The sequence below is a fragment of the Helianthus annuus genome, chromosome 7, assembly GCF_002127325.2.
Source record: "Helianthus annuus cultivar XRQ/B chromosome 7, HanXRQr2.0-SUNRISE, whole genome shotgun sequence".
Lineage (NCBI taxonomy): Eukaryota > Viridiplantae > Streptophyta > Magnoliopsida > Asterales > Asteraceae > Helianthus > Helianthus annuus.
The window spans coordinates 120,040,019-120,060,480 of record NC_035439.2 but is presented as its reverse complement, the minus strand read 5'-3'; the positions used below and the strand labels follow the sequence as shown (position 1 = coordinate 120,060,480).

Here is a 20,462-nt window from a genome sequence, read left to right as displayed (position 1 = left end):
TGCATCTTTGTGTATGTGAAACAGGATGGAAGAAAACTCAAGAGAGGCTTCACTTCCAATGAACGCCGGTGGTAGTGGTGGTGGCGGCAACGGTGGCGAACTGCTCCAAGATATAGTTGGTGGAGTGTTAGACAACAATATTGACGGCGGTGGTGGTGGTGGCGGCAACGGTGGCGGACTGCTCCAAGATATAGTTGGTGGTGGCGGCAACGGTGGCGGACTGCTCCAAGATATAGTTGGTGGAGTCTTAGACAACAATGACATCAGTGGAGCAAAACCAACGTCACCACTTTTGTTAGACTCACCACCGGAAATGATATATGATGAACCGCGGTGGTCGTGGTATTTTGATTTTTTTAGATTTTTGGATATCCGTTTCACTATCCGAATCCGTATCCGAATTTTCGGATATCCGAAATTCGGGTATCCGAAATTTCGGATACGGATTCGGATAGCGAAATGAACTATCCGAACTTATCGGATATCCGAAATTCGGATATCCGAATTTTCGGATATCCGGTTTTGAACACCCCTAGGGCAAACGAAAGTGTAATCCAGGTAAAACAATATCCATCTTCTTCTTTGCTCAATTTAAATACTTTCATAAACAATTTAGGGTTTTTTTTTTTACTTACACCGGACAAATATGTACAGATCCAGAAGCTGAGGTTATCGAGTTATCGCCAACATCATTAACCACTACGAATCACTTCGTATGTGAGATCTGCAATAAGGGTTTTCTAAGAGACCAGAATTTGCAGCTTCATAGAAGAGGACACAACTTGCCATCGACTCTTAAGCAAAGAAACAAGAATGAAGTGGTGAAGAATAAAGTGTACATATGTCCAGAGAAAAGCGGTGCTAATCATGACCCTTCTCGAGCTCTCGCAAATCTGCACGCAATTAAGAAGCATTATAGTCGGAAACATGGAGAAAAGATATGGAACTGTGAAATGTGTCCAAGGAAGTATGCGGTTCAATCGGATTGGAAAGCTCATATCAAGATTTGCAGTAATAGAGAGTACGACACTACATTTAGTCGCGATAGGGGTTTCACAACATAGAGCTTTGTTTGTTTATTATTTATGGTTTGCATCTTTGTGTATGTGAAACAGGATGGAAGAAAACTCAAGAGAGGCTTCACTTCCAATGAACGCCGGTGGTAGTGGTGGTGGCGGCAACGGTGGCGAACTGCTCCAAGATATAGTTGGTGGAGTGTTAGACAACAATATTGACGGCGGTGGTGGTGGTGGCGGCAACGGTGGCGGACTGCTCCAAGATATAGTTGGTGGAGTCTTAGACAACAATGACATCAGTGGAGCAAAACCAACGTCACCACTTTTGTTAGACTCACCACCGGAAATGATATATGATGAACCGCGGTGGTCGTGGTATTTTGATTAAAGATGATGCTGATAGGAGAATCTATATATACAATATATAATATTGTGTACGGTATTTTCATTATAATATTGTGTACGGTAATTTCATTGATCATTATCCTCCTATATAATAAAGGAAAAGTTGATAGGCCACGTGTCCTCATATTAAGCCTCCATTCTAATTTAATCCTAGGTGTCAATTCCTCACAATTTTGATTAAAAAAAAAAACTCAAACAAAAACACACGCATAAACATAAAGGGAATGTTTTTTGAGTGTGCTTTTGCTGTTTCCCAATTGTGTATTTTATTATTTTATATATTGTGTTCTAATATTTATGAAGTTTTCGATTTCAATTATAGCAATGTTGTTATAAAATAAACTGGGTATTATACATCATAATTGGTCTTCTTTGATTCGAAGAAAAGTTACCATCTATATGCAAACTTTTGTCACCTCAATATGCATGAACGATTTAAAGGCTTAATTTATCTGTAAAAATTTTTAAATATATAAATTATGGATATGTGGTAAAAAACGGAGTGGGAGGGACGTAAAAGTGGAGTTTTAATAATAATAAAAAAAAACAAGTGCCATTCAAAACTCCGTGTGATCTTAGAGGTGAGATTCCAGGTTCAAACCTGGGCGTAGGAGATTAGTTAGGAATATTTTGGTGTAATTGAATAAAGCAATCGTTGTAATTCAAAAAAAAGATTAAATGATTGAGAAAATATATTTTGAAAACTACGAAACATACGTGTTGAAAGGTGAAAAAATAGGAAGAAGTGCCTCACATAGCTTATGATGTTAAGCCCGGTTGGGTCAAGAATCGGACCTTCCACAAGTCGTATCGAGTGGATTGGACTGCCCCTGGTTTTTTCTTTTTTTACTTTGTGATTGAACTGGCAAATTGTAGACCCAGTTAAATGGATCTTATGGATTGAGTCTGGCCGAACAAACTTGGTTCAATAAATTTATTACACCTTAATAATATATAAACTTCTTACCTTGGGCAATGAGAGATAAGAAAACATTATAAATGAAATGAAACTTTTAATTAAGTAACGTGACACAAGATATATGTTATTGTTAAAAGTAAGTTTAAAAAACTATAAATCTGACTATCTGAGTCCCTGGATTATACAAATTAAAATGATATGATATATGTGTAAATATTTATATTCTTGATAACTTTTATAATTTATAATTGGCTTTATAAGTTATAACATTAACATGATCCTATTTACATTTTTATACTTTTAAACTTTCTTTTGTCGATCAACCGATTTAATTATAGCATAACTTTTTTATATTCTTAGTTATTAAGTTTTATTACGTCAATCTCATTACAAAAGCGGTTGGTTCGATTAGGCTTGTGGGTGTGGGGCGCGTTCCTTGGTCGGCTTGGCACATCGCGTACTGGCACCCTCCTCCCCCCGGCCTCTCGCCTCACCAATGATATTTGTTGTGCAACTTAGGTAAAAAAAAAATACACATATATATGTCAGGTATTAAGCTTAATTATCATATAGTTTTTTTGTTGTTTTTATTTCTTTACCATAGGATCTTTTTTAGTGGTACATTAAGAATATAACAACTTTCTGTATGTATTAATATTCAAGTGAGAATACATGAGTAATGTCTAACTTAATTATTAACTTATGGATGCATCTTTGGACTGATGTAGCCATTTTTTGTTCAACAATTTCATTCGGTATAGGTGTTAGAGAAGGGAGGTCTGACTAAGTCTTTTTACTTCGGTGTTGAGAATGATCAAGTCCAATTACTAGATGCCAAATTAAATGATTATAAGATATACACGAATATACATACACACAACTAATTAAAATATAATACGAAACTATCTTATGCTTTTGTGAGGAATTTCGGTGTTTATACAATATGGAGCTCGAAACACAGAAAATATGTTTTGGGTAAAAAATACTTAACTTTCCCACCGCATTAGATATTTATAAGTTGAAAGAGTCGCTACAAATAAAAGGGGAGACAACCTTTTCTCTCTTTCTCTCTCTCTCTCTCTCTTTTTTTTTTTTGCAAAATAGTAAAATAGGACATCAATCATTCTTTGATTCCAAAAGCATCATCCATGCTTTTTTATTTCTTTTGCAAATATAAATTTTAAAAAATCAACCGATAACCCGTCAAGCTCATTGGTATATAAACATTCTTACAAAAATATTTCAATTGCATAATAATCTTGATTTGCTGCCGTTTTTGAAATACTTATGTCATTATACCATTGATGTACCCGACAACACCGTTAAATAAGATATTTTTCTGTGAAGTAAATGCCCTAATTTATTCAATTTATGTTTTTTTTTTTGTCTCGGTAAGGCTGTCAAACATGTGTCTTACTATGTGAAGTTATTATTTTATAGATAGATTTTTTTAACACAACCCATTACCCGTGAAACTCACGGGTACATAACCTAGTATGAATATAATGCAAAAGTATTAAATTTCACTTTTTCTAATTTGACCACTAACTTAAAAAGTGTATCAAGATATTTGACATAAAAATTGTTCATGTTAAAATACTATATTTTATGTGTTACTTAAGTAATAAACATACTATTAAAACGTGCAAAAAATGTCACAATTTTATTGAAATTTACATTTGAAGAAAATTTAACGTGTAAAAAAATTGTTGCAAGGAAATTCCACATAACATATCATTATAATATAGAGAGAGAAACAAGTTAATTTATGATTGTTTTATAATAACAGATTAGCTCAAGCCAGCTAAAAAAAATTCTAATTGCATCAATACTCATATTCTCTTACCACTTTGAGAATGCATAAACAAGTTATTTTTAACTCATCTTCTATGTTGTAAATCTCTTTGGATAAAAAAAACAATCAATGTTGAACAAGCTTTTTATTATCATAGGCTGAAATAGAAATCGCAACGAAAGCTTACATAGTTAAATTAATCCAAAAGAAACAAAAAAACTAGCATAAACTTATTTAATTTTGAAGTAAAACAACCCTTTGATCGATGTACGAAGCATAAGGATCGACACATGTCCACTTGACTTTCATTTAGCTCTCTAGCCTCCCAGTTGCTCAGTTGCTCATACACAAAAGTTTCAGCTTCTTCATGTAAATCCCCAAAATCTCCATTGCAAGATCCTCCAAACCCCCCCCCCCTCGGCCTACAAAACCTTCCGAGCCACTTCTTCATCGCAGCCGCTCGAATATCCACCATCGGGTCATTGGCATAAGCTGAGAGGATGTCATCGTCGATGACAAATGGCTTTGGTGCTTAGAATGGTCTCGATTACCACATGATATTTGGAGGATATCGAGTCGTAAGTTATGGTTCGAGTGATGCTATGATAAGCTACTGGTTGATTTTTTCACTAATGAATTGAATAACACATTTGAACTTTCCTATGGACACGTACAGTCTAGAAACAGTTGGATTCCAACATTATGGTACCTGTTACAAAATGCTATTGTATCATGTCTATATTAAGTCATTAAATAGGTGAAATTTAATTTTTTAAAAGAGGACTCTTCAATTCCTTTCTCTTTCTATCATAGGACTCTTCAATTCCTTTTTCTTTCTATCATAATTTTTCTTTTACTAAAAGATTAAAATTTATATAAATGATTGTAATAATGGTTTTGTAAATTAATACTCGTTACTTAGAAAGCTTTAAGATTTAATATTCATGTGAAAAGACCATCTTGGCCCTTTACTAACTTATTGTACCATAAGCATTAAAAAAAAAAATTCAAAAAAAAAAAATGTCGTGAGTGTAGTTTTGAGCACCACAAGTTTGTTTTACGGGACCCGTAAAACAAACTTGTGGTGCTCAAAACTACACTCACGACATATTTTTTTGAATTTTTTTACAAATGTGTTTATAATACACGCATCTACGTTTATGAAAAAAAATTTGGTCCAACTCGCCCCGGATCAAAAAGTTCTCATGGTTCTTACAACTAGAGGTGGTTTTCATTTTAGCGGTCCCCATAGATAGATATAGATATAGATATAGATGTAAGAGTTAATTACATAGTTAGTCGTGCTTTACACAAAATAACAATCAAAGGTACTAATAGTTTAAAATCACATCCTGAGGTATTTAAACATGTGAGGTTATTAACGTTAATTCCCTGTTAACTATTAGTACCTTAGATTGTTAGTTTGTATACACCACAAGGACTAACTATGTAATTAATACACTCACATGTTAAAAAATAGAAAGTTAGTACCCAAGAATGTAATTTTAAACTATTAGTACCTTAGATTGTTACTTTATGTAAACCACATTAACTATATAATTAACTCTATATATAAAGGTAACCTTCACAATAACTTTTGACCTGTTTCATTTATATGATGAGATTTTAAGAAACTGATAGAGAAATTATTCGGCGACAAAAGTCAACTTTATTGTTGTTATAAAAGCCATTTGGTTACATTCAATCAATCAAAAATGCCAAGACGGATATGCAAACACCATATGATGACGATGTTGATGCCACTCAAAGGTCTACCCGGAGATTGCAGCAAAATAAGATGACAAAAAATCGCAGGCCCGATTACATAATCATCAAATGGCACCAGTTTGATGCCAAACGGGCCACAAGAACCGGTTAGCCAATGGCTATACAGTCCATGTATAGAACCTTGTCGAACGTCAGCTAAAGACAACATCCATATATTATAAAAACAGAAATACAAGCTATATCAGCATTATGACTCTAGAGTTGCAATGTCTTTACCTTGTATGTTTTTACATGGATACACAAAAAGAATAAGATGTTATACCGATGGACCTCATACAAAACACTTCCTCCAAAAATGAGACACAAGAACAATCTAACTACCACAATACCTGACACAAGTTGTAGAATGTCAAACCAAGCCATAACAAGCGACCCCTTCCCATGTTTTATCATTTCCTCCTGGTCTGTCTTTTAACTCTAACAACCCTTCTATTAGACTTGTCCCCTCCACCGCTACCTAACGAGAACCTTCCTCCCGCACTAAACTGTGTTGCCGGAAAAGGACTCTGAGACGGTGCTTGCGCTTGTGGTTGCATCTGCGCACCGAACAAGAAACCAGGTGGCTGAACCGTTGTCGGCGTGACGGAACCAAACATGAAACCCGGTGGTGTGCCGCTGGAAGCTTGACCGAAAGCAGGCGCTGGACTTGGTGTTTGGTTGGAGTCATCGGCCATACTGTCTTCCATGCTCATTTGATCAGTGTTACTAGGGGGCGAAGTTCCGAAAACAGGAGTCGAGTTTCCGACTGGAGCAGGAGAAGACAGTTTTGAAGAAAATGAGAACAAGGATGATCCCGTTGAAGCACCTGCGTTAGATGATCCAGATTTGGTCTCTGACGAAGCAACAGTAGAGTTAACTCCAAAACTCAGTGTTGAACCGAAACCAGAGCCACCAGATTTGGTCTCCGATGAGGCGACAGTAGAGCTAAGTCCAAAACTCTGGAGCCAGAACTGAACATGGTGGTGGTGGAACTACTGGTCGAGCCGCCAGATGAGGTGGCGACAGAAGTAAGACCAAAACTAGGAGCTGAAGAACTAAAAAGAGACCCCGCTGAAGCGGATGATGGTGTCTCGCTAGTCCCTGAGCCAAACTTGAATGGGACCGCCTGTGTAACGGCAGTAAATGCAGCCTGCCTGAGATCCGTTGGCGGTTAATGTAGCTGAATCCAAATATGCTACCACCGTTGCTCAATGTAGTTGATGAAGCAGTTGCAGACCCAAAACTAAATGCGGATGCAGACACAGATGTCGCAAAAGTACTGCTAACAGCTGTAGTAGTGGTGGTAGAAGAAAGAACAGTGGATGAGCTACTACTGGAAACATTGTTTGTGTTGGTTCCGAAAGATTGAAAAGAAAACGAAGAAGCAAAAATTGATGGACTTGAAGAAGTCCCGTTAATAATAATAGCGGAATTATTCGTTGAGACACCAAATGAAAATACACCATTTGCTGATGCAGTTGTCGGGATAGCAGAGGACGAAGATCCTGAACTACCAAACAAATTTTCCGGCTTCTGACTGTTGCCATTATCATTATTCATGGTTGAATTAATAAAGCTGCATAGCACCAGAAAGAAACAAGCGTAAGATTCACCACAAATAACTTCATTTACAACAAAAAACTTATTTACCTGGTTGCGCCAAGCGGTTTCAACTGTATCAACTACGGAGGTTGGTTGAGAAACGCCCTAACTATCTGCACACCCAGTTTGCCTATCTGCACACTTAGGGTTTACCTACGCAGCGTATTGGTCAATACGCAGCGTATAGGGTTAACCCAATACGCTGCGTATTGACCCATACTCAGCGTATATAAACCATGGATCTCAGTGCCTAATTACCAATCATTGCACAGAAAACAAGGTTTATATACGCTGCGTATAGCTCTCTACGCAGCGTATATAAACCATTAGACTTTTTTGGGTCATTTTGGTAGGTTTGAGGGATCATTTTTTCACAAAGTTTATATACGCTGCGTATTGACCAATACTCAGCGTATATAAAGGTCTGAAAATGTCATTTATACCCTTGTATTGAGGCTATACGAAGCCAAATACAAGGATAGTTGTGTCATTTTTGTCTTATATGCTGCGTAGTGATCTCTAAGGAGCGTATATAAAGCTCTATTTTTGTATTTTTTTTGTGTATTCCTTTTTTATTTATACCCTTCCTAGTGATCTCTAGGTGTGGTTTAGGTCACGTATTAACCTCGTATAAGCCTATAAGTGTGATATCGTATCGTATATGTGTGGTTTAGGTCCCGTCTAATCCTATATGCATATACAAGACCTATAGGAAACCTATACGAGACTTATACTACACTATACGATACGATACCATACGATACATACTATACTATACTATACAATAACACCCGTATAGGCCTCTATACGAGACTTATATACTATACACTATACGATACGATATGATGCAATACGATACGATACGATACGATGCAATACGATAAGATAATTTAGTTTAAACGATAACAATATAATATATTTGTATTATTTACGAATAATATTCTTTTTTTATAAATAATTTTCTTTTTTTATAAATAAACAAAGGAATACGATAATTTAATTTAAACGATAACAAAACAATATATTTGTATTATTTACCAATAATATTGTTTTTTTATAAATAATTTTCATTTTTTATTTTTATAATTCATAATATTTATATTATTTTTTATTTTTATAATTTATATTTGTATTATTTACCAATAATATTATTTTTTTATAAATAATTTTCTTTTTTTTATAAATAAACAAAGGAATACACAATAAAAAAAATACAAAAATGGAGCTTTATATACGCTCCTTAGAGGTCAATACGCAGCGTATTTAAAGGGTGGTAAAATTATTTTTAACCCCAAACCTGTGGTAAAATTATCTTTTTAACCCTTATAGTTTATATATGCTGCGTATTGACCAATACTCAGCGTATGTAAAGGTCTGAAAATGTCATTTATGCCCTTGTATTAAGGCTATACGAAGCCAAATACAAGGGTAGTTGTGTCATTTTGGTCTCATACGCTGCGTAGTGATCTCTAAGGAGCGTATATAAAGCTCTATTTTTGTTTTTTTTTTGTGTATTCCTTTGTTTATTTATAAAAAAAAGGAAAATAACACCCGATACGATACTATACGATACGATATAACACCCGTATAGGCCTATAGGTGTGATTTAGTTCCCGTATTGACCTCGTATAAGCCTATAAGTGTGATATCGTATCGTATAGGTGTGGTTTAGGTCACGTATTGACCTCGTATAAGACTATAAGTGTGATATCGTATCGTATAGCATAGTATATGTCCCGTATTGACCTCGTATAAGCTTATAAGTGTGATATCGTATCGTATAGCATAGTATATGTCCCGTATTGACCTCGTATAAGCCTATAAGTGTGATATTGTATCGTATAACGTAGTATATGTCATGTATTGACTTCGTATAAGCCTATAAGTGTGATATCGTATCGTATAACGTCGTATAGGTCACGTATTGACCTCGTATAAGCCTATAAGTGTGATATCGTATTGTATAGGTGTAGTATAGATTACGTATTTACCTCGTATAAGCCTATAAGTGTGATATCGTATCATATAACGTAGTATAGGTCACGTATTGACCTCGTATAAGCCTATAAGTGTGATATCGCATCGTATAGCGTCGTATAGGTCACGTATTGACCTCGTGTAAGCCTATAAGTGTGATATCGTATCGTATAGGTGTGGTTTAGGTCACGTATTAACCTCGTATAAGCCTATAAGTGTGATATCGTATCGTATATGTGTGGTTTAGGTCCCGTCTAATCCTATATGCATATACAAGACCTATAGGAAACCTATACGAGACTTATACTACACTATACGATACGATACGATACGATACGATACTAAACAATAACACCCGTATAGGCCTCTATACGAGACTTATATACTATACACTATACGATACGATATGATGCAATACGATACGATGCAATACGATAAGATAATTTAATTTAAACGATAACAATATAATATATTTGTATTATTTACGAATAATATTCTTTTTTTATAAATAATTTTCTTTTTTAATAAATAAACAAAGGAATACGATAATTTAATTTAAACGATAACAAAACAATATATTAGTATTATTTACCAATAATATTGTTTTTTTTATAAATAATTTTCTTTTTTAATTTTTATAATTCATAATATTTATATTATTTTTTATTTTTATAATTTATATTTGTATTATTTACCAATAATATTGTTTTTTATAAATAATTTTCTTTTTTTTATAAATAAACAAAGGAATACATTATAAAAAAATACAAAAATGGAGCTTTATATACGCTCCTTAGAGGTCCCTACGCAGCGTATGAGACGAAAATGACACAGATACCCTTGTATTTGGCTTCGTATAGCCTCAAAACAAGGGTATAAAAGACATTTTCAGACCTTTATATACGCTCCTTAGAGGTCAATACGCAGCGTATTTAAACTTTGTGAAAAAATATCCCTCAAACCTACCAAAATGACCCAAAAAATCTAATGGTTTATATACGCTGCGTATTGACCAATACGCAGCGTATATAACGCTTGTTTTCTGTGCAATGATTGGTTGTCAGGCACTGAAATCCATGGTTTATATACGCTGAGTATTGGTCAATACGCAGCGTAGAGGGTTAACCCTATACGCTGCGTATTGACCAATACGCTGCGTAGATAAACCCTAAATTTGCTAGGGTTTGGTGTGCCAATAGGCACTTTAGTGTGCCAATAGGCACACCCTTGAGAAAGCACTGTTGACTGAGTACTGCTCGACGAAGTCAAAGCAGGTACGTAAAAAACGATCTTCTGGTTATTAACAACAGAACTACCAGGAGATATGGCACCTTTTTTGGACTCAGGTAGTGCAAACTTAGTAGAAACGTCGTTGTTTGCTAACACAGATGCCCCGAGCTTCTTATTTACACCGACTGAGATATTTGCATGCCCGTTAGAATGGTTGTCATCATCTAGATCCAGAGTATCCTTCACAAGATCAAAAAAAAAAAAAAAATCTAACTTGTAAGTTATAGAAAGAAACATCAACTATAATCGAAACTAGCAATTACTCAAACCTGCGCGTGTTGCGGCGCAAGTAATCACAACATCGAGTGAATTATTCCAAGCATTATGTGATGCATTAACCATATGAAATTTTCTAAGTTGAAGAGGTGTAAAAATGAAGTAATAGTGCAATAAGTAAAAACGCAAAGTTTAAAACTTGACGGGGTGGTGGCAGTAAATATGGAGTAATAGTGCAAAAAGTAAAAATGAAAAGTTTAAAACTTGAGGGGGTAACAGTGCAAGGAGTAAAAAAACGCAAGGTTTAAAACTTGAGGGTGGTGGCGATAAAAACGGAGTAATAGTGCAAAGGGGGTAAAAGCATAAAGTTTAAAACTTGAGGGGGTAATAGTGAAAGGGGTAAAAACGCAAAGTTTAAAACTTGAGGGGGTGGTGGTGATATAAATGGAGTAACAGTGCAAGGGCTAAATACGGTGAACGCAAAGTTTAAAACCTGTGGGGTGGTGGCGAAATTCAAACTTGAGGGTTAACAAGGCAAACTTCAAAAGTTGAGGGGTGTAAAATGAAGTAATAGTAGATAAATTAAGAATGCAAATTTAAAAGTTTTAGGAAGTGTAAAATGGAGTTGTATCTAGGGAATAAAATTGTAATTTTTAAAAGTTGAACAGTGTAAATACAAAGTAATAATACACGGGTTAAAAGTGAAAGATTTCAAAAAAGAGGGTGTTGGTGGTAAGTACCACCGACATTATGTTTTAAGATATATAAGAATCATATAGAAAGAAGGATCACAAGTTCAACCTACCTCATGAGCACTCATTGAAAAAGCTCGTTTCGTTGCAGACCCAGCTTTTGTTTCAACTGGCACTTTAACATTTCCATCAACGGAAACAATATTTTTTGAACCATTTTCTTCAACAGTGTCTTTGCTTTGAAAGGTTGGCTCACGAGCATCCGAAAACAACACGCGATGTTTACCTTTACCCTCTGATTTCTGCTTATCTTGAGAGCTTGATAAACCTATTAGCGAGTCTACGTTCTCAGTAGTTCCAGTCCCAGCTAGCTTGGATCCTGAAGGTTGTTCCTTCGGACTCAATTCTTTTGAGTTGTTCGAATATTTTTAACGCCATTTTACTAGACTCTGTAGGAACTGAACCGTAACTTTGGTTACGCTTACTGATCTCCCCAGTTTCCTCTACTGCCTTAAAAGCATTCGGCTCGGGTTCGTTACGTAAAAGCAGCTTTTGAGTTGAACCAAGTTGACTTTTATCCCGAGAGAGCGAGCTTTGCTGTGATTGTAGATTGGCCTTCTGTCTAATTCTACGCATGGGACCACCAGACCCAATATCATCGAGTGCAGAACTCCTACGTTTTGCAGCCTAAAGTCAAAAAAAGTAAATTCACCAGTTACAGATAAGCATATTACAAAACAATACTCAATCAAATATAGACTATACCATTCTGCTTGACCCGACTGACCCTTCATGCTCCCAAACAGATGGTGAAGCCACACCCTGAAATCAAGCACGTATTAGTAAACGGTCATCACTAGGTCAAAAGAGATACAAATAGGCCTGCAAATGAACCAAACGAACACAAACATATCATTTAACTTTAACCGAACACGAACAGATAATACAACATACTTTTTTGTTCATGTTCGTTTATTAAAGAAAAGGGCCATGTTCATATTCGTTTATGTTCGTTCATTTAAAACCTAAACAAACAATTCACAAACGTAAACGAACATAAAAAAACTTAAATGTATTAGACTATGGGCCCACGGGCTCGGTTAGGTTTCTAGGGTTACTCGTAATCCCTATATATTGCAACCTACTCATTCAATAATAATCATTTAGTCTTTAATAATCTTACATGGTATGAGAGCCAGCCTAGGCTATATACCATTTCCGCCGCGCCACACACAAATATACAAACCCTAGCCGTCACCACTTGAGAAAAACCCTAGACAGGGCGGCGTGCCGCCACTGCCGCCCTGTCCGGTCTTTGTTCGTTTTGCGTTTCCATTTTTTTCAGTTTTGTGTTCAAATAAAGCTTCGTCTTCGGTTCTAGATTCACCGGTCTTCTTAAAGTCTCTTACCACACAGATGATGCTACGGCTCATCCTGTTGATTTCACATCTCCGTCAAGTCGCCCCTTGCCGCTATGCCGCCGCCGCTCATTAGACTACGGTCTTCGCCATGCCGCCTTCAGGATTACGATCCGTCGCCTCGCCGCTACCAGCCGCCGCTGCACTGCTGTATTAGTTGTCTCTTATTGGAATACGAGATCATTCAAAACCGTGTATCGAAGATTATGGATTGAAGATTGCAAGATTATGGAATTTTGACCGAAGTCGAAGACAGATTTTTAGGGTTTATTATTGTTTTTTTGTTTTCAGTCTAAGCCTTCTAGTTCCATCCGCTACGACTGCGGGGGAGTATTAGACTATGGGCCCACGGGCTCGGTTAGGTTTCTAGGGTTACTCGTAATCCCTATATATTGTAACTTACTCATTCAATAATAATCATTCAGTCTTTAATAATCTTACAAAATGAACATGATTAAAGAAACACAAATGAACATGATTAAAGAAACGTAAATGAACATAATTTACGAAACACAAACCAACATAAAGTAATATTTTATATAAATTAGTGATTAATTACGATAAAATCCATTGAAAAACCATTTATATTACTAGAAAGCCCAATTACCGATTAGTTGTATTTATTGAGTAGTTAGAAAGTTCCTATTATGTTTATTATTTATATTTATATATTTAAATTGAAACAAGCATAAATGAACAAAAATAAACAAATGTAAATAAACATACATAAATGAATGAACATGAACGAACGTTCATGAACATAAATGAACGAACAAAATATGTGTTCATGTTCGTTCATTTAATTAAATGAACAAAAAATTGGGCTCATGTTCTTTAGTTTATTAAACAAACGAACATAAACGAACCTCCCGCCAAACAAGTTCATGAATCTTCGGTTTGTTTACAGGCCTAGATACGAAGTAAGGTTTATCTAACCTTTTGACTTAAAGTTGAAGGACCTCTGTAATACGGTGTGCGTGGAATATCGTATAAAGCAGATCTGCCTCGAGATCTAAAGGTGGTTGAACCATTTTCGCAGGTCTTAATAGCAGCTGTGGTCTTTAGTGTATGTGATGTGGCAGGTGTTTTCGGGAAGGTGGCTGTGTTATTAAGCAACGCTAAATCCTGTCTTGGTGTTTGAGTGAGTGGTCTCAGGGGTAATAGTGATAGTTTGGTAGGCCTACTCCCCATATAGGCCTTTGCCAGCTCAGCAGGTGAAGCAACATCATCTTCAAAGGCCTAGAGACAAGTAGACAACATGATAACGCTGTTTGTTGAAAACATAAACCCTTTTGATAAAAAAATTCTAGAGTAAAATGCCATTTTCGTCCATGAGGTTTGGCGAGTTTTGCGCCTTCCGCTTAAAAGGTTTATAATCTTGCCATTTTCATGCGGCTCGTTTACTTCATCCAGTTTTCTCTGTTCAGTCAGGGGTATTTTCGTCTTTTTGTTAACTTTAAGGGAAATTCGTTTTTTTAATACTTGTATATTATGCTAAATAAGTGAAAAGACCGGATTGCCCTTTAAGTTAACAAAAAATACAGAAATGCCCCTGACTTAACAGAGAAAAATGGATGGAGTTAACGAGCCGAATGAAAATGACAAGATTTCAATCCTTTTGTGTCCAGATGCGAAAAAACAAACCTTCGAACGAAGATCGCAAAACTGGCCAAACCTCAGAGACGAAAATGGCATTTTACTCAAAATCTAACTACAGACAAGATTTTTAAGATTAAAACAGAAGAAACCACAAAAACTTGAACAAAAGCATACAACTTACTCTAGAATTGACAACAGGTGTTAAAATGGCAGCATCTAAGTTCCTGATTTCCCTCTCTTCCACATGTTTGTTCAATGTGCCACTTGCAAATGCATCAGGTTTTACAACTTGATACGATGTACTAGGAAGCTTTGCTTTATCCCCTTCAACAACATTTGACTCTGTCGTTCTCGAATGCAACAATGCTATCAAACGCTCAGTTTCGGATCTGTAAGTGGTGTACTATATCAGTAATAGAAAACATATCATAGCAATGTTTGACAAGTGGCCGAAAAAACGAACCTAGTAAAAGTCTTTTGTTTAAGCATATTCTCGAGATCTGATATCATTCCCACCTTCATTGGTGTTCGGTTCAACTACTCCAGTGAGATTCTTTGATGCAGACTGTCAAAATTAAGTTAATCATGTTTGTGATGATGCAAAATTTTTAATTAAAAAAGGGTAATACAAATAGTAATAAACTTACATTTGGAACTGCTTCCTGAGACACATTCCTTGGTTCTTCAACAGTCCCTAGTAAAGAAGCTTTAGTGAGGAATGTGGAAGAAATTATAACAAATTTTTACATAAATAAAACATGTAAAAAAGGAGTAGACCACAACTGATTCACATAACTTTGTATTTAAGAAAAAGAGTTAGATGCCATTTTAGTCCCTGTAGTTTCGGTCATTTTGCCAGTTTAGTCCAAAGGTTTCATTTTTCACCTGTGGGTCCAAAAAGGTTTCACTGTTGCCATTTTCGTCCACTGGGTTAACTTCATCCATTTTTTCTGTTAATGAGAAGGCCAATTCGGTCATTTTATATGGCTAAATTACTCTTCTAGTTAACAGAATTACAAATAAAATGACCGAATTCGCCTTCTCGTTAACAAAATAAATGGATGAAGTTAACCCAGTGGACTGTGACAACTGGCACCAAACCGGTAACTTCCGTACACTTTAATTATTATTTAATGACTGCTATTATGTGCTTAAATGTCATCATTGACTGATTAGATGCTAAGCAAGTGAATTCATGCACGTTGTATACTACAAAATATTGCTTTATGAAAAAACGAGAGCGTTGCGTCAGAAAAATTAGTAAACTCACCGGTAAGACACACTGTGTCAACGGAACTGCAGAAAGCGGTCAAACATTAGAATTGAGGCCTAGTTGTAGGTCCTACGGCAAAGGTACATTAAAACCCAAGAGTACATATCAGGGTTTAATTTATGGTTATTACGAAAGCTAAAACACGCACTAAAAGGCACCCGAAACACACTTTAAGAGTAGAACTAATTACGACAAAACTGCGAAACGAACGTTGATGGCCGCCCGGATAATATTTAATCCCACAAATATTCTGTTATGATTAAAATTTAATTTTAATCAGGTTCGTGTTAAAAAAAAATAAGTTAAAACGCTTAAAAACGTTATTTTTTTTCATGTTTAAGCGCGTACCGTGTGTTCCTACGCGACACAGTGCTTACACTGCAAAACGCAGACAACGCAGAAAACCTAGGAATATGCTAGGAATATTCCAGGAATATACTAGGAATATGCTAGGAATATGCTAGGAATATTCCAGGAATATGCGAGGAATATGCTAGGAATATTCCAGGAATATGCTAGGAATATGCTAGGAATATTCCAGGAATATGCCAGGAATATGCTAGGAATATTCCAGGAATATGCTAGGAATATGCTAGGAATATTCCAGGAATATGCCAGGAATATGCTAGGAATATTCCAGGAATATGCCAGGAATATGCTAGGAATATGCCATATGGAATGTCTATAAATACCTTGAGATGGCACATTAGACAATTCACCACCCAACACCACAAAACTACTCTCTCCTCTCCCTCAAAAACTTTCGGCCGAACACCCCTTGATCATCCATCATATTTTTCGATTTTGTTCTTCACATTCCAACATCATACAAGTGTCAAATGTCACGCATAAGAAGGCTTGGTGCACTCGGAGCTCGAAGGACCTCTTTCTCTAGCTTTTATCCACCTCCTTTGCGCGTAGATTCTTCCCTAGCCTCGAGCTAGTGGTATGTTGCTTAAATCACAGTTTTGAACTATTTTGAAGTGGTTAATATGATATGTAACGGTTAAAACTCGGAATCTTGCAATTTAATGCATTAAAGTCTACTAAAAACATAAATAGTGATGGTTAAAAGCTCATATGATGTGTAAATGTTGTAGTAATTGATTTGTGTGATTATTTGGACCCGATATATGTTGTGGTAGCTCGGATCATCATTTAACCTGGGTTGGTCATGATCATGAATCATGACATAAGGTTGTTTTGAATGAAACAAGGGTTAAAGGGTGAAACTCTACCACACACGAATCATGAACTTGTGTAAAAGTATTTTTACTTGTGAAATAATGTTTAAAACTAGCCGATCTATGTATCTACAAGTGGTATTTTCAAAAGACCAAGCGTCAAAAGAAATCACATGTTCTAAACCGGATCTTACACAAACAAAAATGATTTTTGTGAACAAACAAGTGTGTGGACACTTGTGTAACAAAAGTTTTAACAAAGAAATAATTTTCGTAAAAACCGACTAGAAGTTGTAGAACTTCATATTCTTTAAAAATAAAGTTTTTAAGAAATTAAACTTATTTTTAAAGATAACAAGACTTACTAAATGTGCTAGTAAATTACTACACATTTTTGTAAATATTCGAGTTCATGAAATGGGGAAAATTAGTGATTGTTGTTGATGGTTATTTTTGATAATTGTTGTTGGTGATTATTGACGATTTAAAAGAAAATAAACACATGTTTTGAAAACATGGGAAACCTTCATTTTTAGGGGAAACTCTGTCAAAATTTTTATAAATTTTGACACTTAGAAAAATATAAGTTTTTGAGAAACTTATTCCCTAAAAATGTAAATAAGATTATTACCAAGGTTTCCCTAATTTTTGGTGATAAGAAATGAGGATTTCTTCAAGAATAAAAATGGATATAAGTATGTATATTTTTGAGAGAAAAATATATATTATTTTATCACCAACTTCTGTGCTAAGTGTATATAGTATGTGTTATACGAGCTAGCGTATTAAGACGTAAAAATACACTAAATACTCATGAGGAATATAAACATGAAAATACACATACAATATACAAGACACATAATTCGGGTGCAAAGTACAAAACACAAAAGACTTATATTTATTTGTGAGAAAATAATATAAGTAAGACATTTAGTTAAAAATATAAAATATTTTTAACACAAGAAAATATACACAAAAGTGAGTGACTGAACTTGTGCGACGCAAGTCTAGTGACTAACGATAAGAAAACGCGTATAGGTTACGACGTTAATTAAGCAAATCCGGTGAAGTTTACGACGCACAGGAACACAAAGTTGTGAGTTCATGCTCCCCCTTTTCTTTAACTGTTTTTGTTTTACACTTCGGGGGTGAAATACATGTCACAAATTGAATATTGTTTGCATATGTTATGATGGGTACAAAAACATTCAAGTGAAACATTCCAGACCATGTCTCGAATAGGGTACCATAAGCACCATTAATCAACGTATACATTCAGACCGCGGAACAAAAGGTTAGATCTAATGGGTTTCAGGCAACCCCACTCTTGGCCTACTTCTACCAATGAGTGCTTCTGTGTCTCAGTCAAGTCGACAAAAATGCCTAGGTTTGGTGGCTTCCTATGTCGTGACATATGTTAGTGGCCTTGCAAACCACTAGCAAAACTCACACATTCAAACAGTCATAGTACCCAGTTATACATACGTTTTACGAGTTACATTCAAACAATCATTCATTCTACCAGTTTTGTACTATGTTTTCATTCAAGGATATTAAACATTCAAAAACAATCACTGCATGAATTCACACCAACATTATGTTGATGTTTTTCCAAAACTCACATGTATTTCAGGTAACTAAAGGTGGATGTGCGCGTGGTCCTACGCATGCTCGTGGATGTCGCTTTGTTTATCGTTAAATAAAGTTGTAACTTTTAAGACAATATGCTATCATGTGTTGTAAACACTTGACTTATGTTTTCGGTAATGTAATGTTTAAAGTTATTTTCGAGCATATAGTATGTTTACCTTTCGTATGCAATGAGAACCTTTCATGATCACACCTCGTGCTTCCGCCGCAGAAAGGGGTGTGACAGATTGGTATCAGAGCTGCGATTGTAGTGAACCAGGATTCCTTCTCGAGTCTAGACTACAATCTCTAGGATCCTATCACGAAAACAACTTTTCAAAGAGTTTTCATTGCATAAAACGTCCCGCGACATCCACTGCCTGAAACTGTTTACATGAGTCTAGAGAGGACACTACGAGACCTAGGGTGCAGGAGTAGCACTTGTCTTAACTGGAAATTACTTGCAATTATGTGTGATAATTAGCATATACATGTACTAGATGTAGGATACCCCTAGTATATGTGACTTTACCTGAAAACAATGACTTAACTGAAGGAAGAAATACGAGGATGAAACGAACTGTGCGGACTGTGCAAGGAGTTACGTAATTATGGATGCATACATAATTATGGAATTCAGTGCACAGAAACCACAGCAAGTCTTATCACGTATAGATTCCCTCAGTACAAGAAAAGGGTCAAGCGTGAGCACCCTTCCCCCAGCCTAATAAATACTCGATGGAGTAATAATTTAGGGTATAAAGACAAGAACCGCCAACATTTATCTATTTATACATGCTTGCTGCTGTAGGAATTGATTTAAATAGCGGATTGTTTGATGTCACTTCTGTGGGTATATGTCATACTACCACTGTCTAGTAAGACGATATCAAACAAATGTCTAAACCCTATTGGGTCGTGTTCTGTCAGAACATGGCACCCAGAAGAGCTGTGAACGCTCGTGATCAACCTCCTCCTCCCCTACTTCCAAGAACTGCTGAAGAACTAAACGCCCTACTGGAGGAAAGAATCTCCGCAGCTATCACCCAGTATGAGGCGAACCATACTGAACAAATTGGAGGGCCAAGCAATGCAAGACGTAATGGGAATGGAGATTCATCTGGAGAAGACGCAGCTCAGGGCTGCACATTCGAGCAGTATCTCGATTGCAAACCGCTGAACTACGACGACACTAGAGGTGCAGTGGCGTTCTTACTCTGGACAGAAAAGATCGAGACGCATTCTGAGTCGTCTGGTGACAAGAAAAGGAACGCACGCGAGGACCCTAACGTGGTCACCGGTACGTTTCTCGTTAACAATCACTTTGCATCCATATTATTCGACACTGGAGCCGATTATAGTTTCGTGTCCGTGGAATTTAAACGTACGCTTGGAATAGAATCTAGTAGATTAGGAATTCCTTATTCCATAGAACTAGCCAATGGTAAACTTGTTGAATCGGGCGAGGTTGTTAGAGGCTGCACACTAGAACTTGGTGAGCGCAAATTTAGCATCGACCTCTTACCTATCCAATTAGGTAGCTTTGATGTAGTAGTCGGCATGGATTGGTTATCCAAGAACAAAGCTGAAGTCATTTGTCATGAGAAAACCATTCGCATCCCTTTGGCGAATGATGAAACCCTCATCGTACATGGAGAAAGACGAGACGCGCCTCTGCGA

The 20,462-nt window shown here is 36.1% G+C and overlaps 3 protein-coding genes across 3 annotated transcripts; 1 reads left to right on the top strand and 2 right to left on the bottom strand.

Annotated features, from left to right (window-relative positions):
• Positions 1–16: 16 nt before the first annotated feature.
• LOC118480406 (calpain clp-1-like) lies at positions 17–1,540 on the top strand. The gene is made up of 2 exons (XM_035975215.1): positions 17–158; positions 1,187–1,540. The coding sequence occupies exons 1-2, from the start codon at positions 26–28 to the stop codon at positions 1,402–1,404; spliced, it is 351 nt and encodes a 116-aa protein (XP_035831108.1). The 5' UTR covers positions 17–25; the 3' UTR covers positions 1,405–1,540.
• Positions 1,541–6,059: 4,519 nt separating this feature from the next.
• LOC110868328 (uncharacterized serine-rich protein C215.13-like) lies at positions 6,060–7,609 on the bottom strand. Its single transcript, XM_022117458.2, has 2 exons — positions 7,553–7,609; positions 6,060–7,478 (listed from the first exon to the last, which is right to left on the bottom strand). The coding sequence occupies exon 2, from the start codon at positions 7,460–7,462 to the stop codon at positions 6,848–6,850; it is 615 nt and encodes a 204-aa protein (XP_021973150.1). The 5' UTR covers positions 7,463–7,478; positions 7,553–7,609; the 3' UTR covers positions 6,060–6,847.
• A 4,418-nt stretch (positions 7,610–12,027) lies between these two features.
• LOC110868329 (nuclear pore complex protein NUP1) lies at positions 12,028–15,078 on the bottom strand. Its single transcript, XM_022117459.2, has 4 exons — positions 14,878–15,078; positions 14,034–14,336; positions 12,445–12,501; positions 12,028–12,366 (listed from the first exon to the last, which is right to left on the bottom strand). The coding sequence occupies exons 2-4, from the start codon at positions 14,286–14,288 to the stop codon at positions 12,028–12,030; spliced, it is 651 nt and encodes a 216-aa protein (XP_021973151.1). The 5' UTR covers positions 14,289–14,336; positions 14,878–15,078.
• Between the last annotated feature and the right edge of the window lie 5,384 nt (positions 15,079–20,462).

What these genes read in the sequence shown, in the direction of transcription:
- LOC118480406 (XM_035975215.1), top strand. Translation starts at nt 26, where the DNA reads ATGGAAGAAAACTCAAGAGAGGCTTCACTTCCAATGAACGCCGGTGGT. An exon ending in TATTGACGGCGGTGGTGGTG is followed by an intron (nt 159 to 1,186) that starts GTGGCGGCAACG and finishes GCGGCAACGGTG; the next exon opens with GCGAACTGCTCCAAGATATA.
- LOC110868328 (XM_022117458.2), bottom strand. Translation starts at nt 7,462, where the DNA reads ATGAATAATGATAATGGCAACAGTCAGAAGCCGGAAAATTTGTTTGGT.
- LOC110868329 (XM_022117459.2), bottom strand. Translation starts at nt 14,288, where the DNA reads ATGGGGAGTAGGCCTACCAAACTATCACTATTACCCCTGAGACCACTC. An exon ending in CTTCAACTTTAAGTCAAAAG is followed by an intron (nt 12,502 to 14,033) that starts GTTAGATAAACC and finishes GCTTGATTTCAG; the next exon opens with GGTGTGGCTTCACCATCTGT. An exon ending in CAGTCGGGTCAAGCAGAATG is followed by an intron (nt 12,367 to 12,444) that starts GTATAGTCTATA and finishes TTTTGACTTTAG; the next exon opens with GCTGCAAAACGTAGGAGTTC.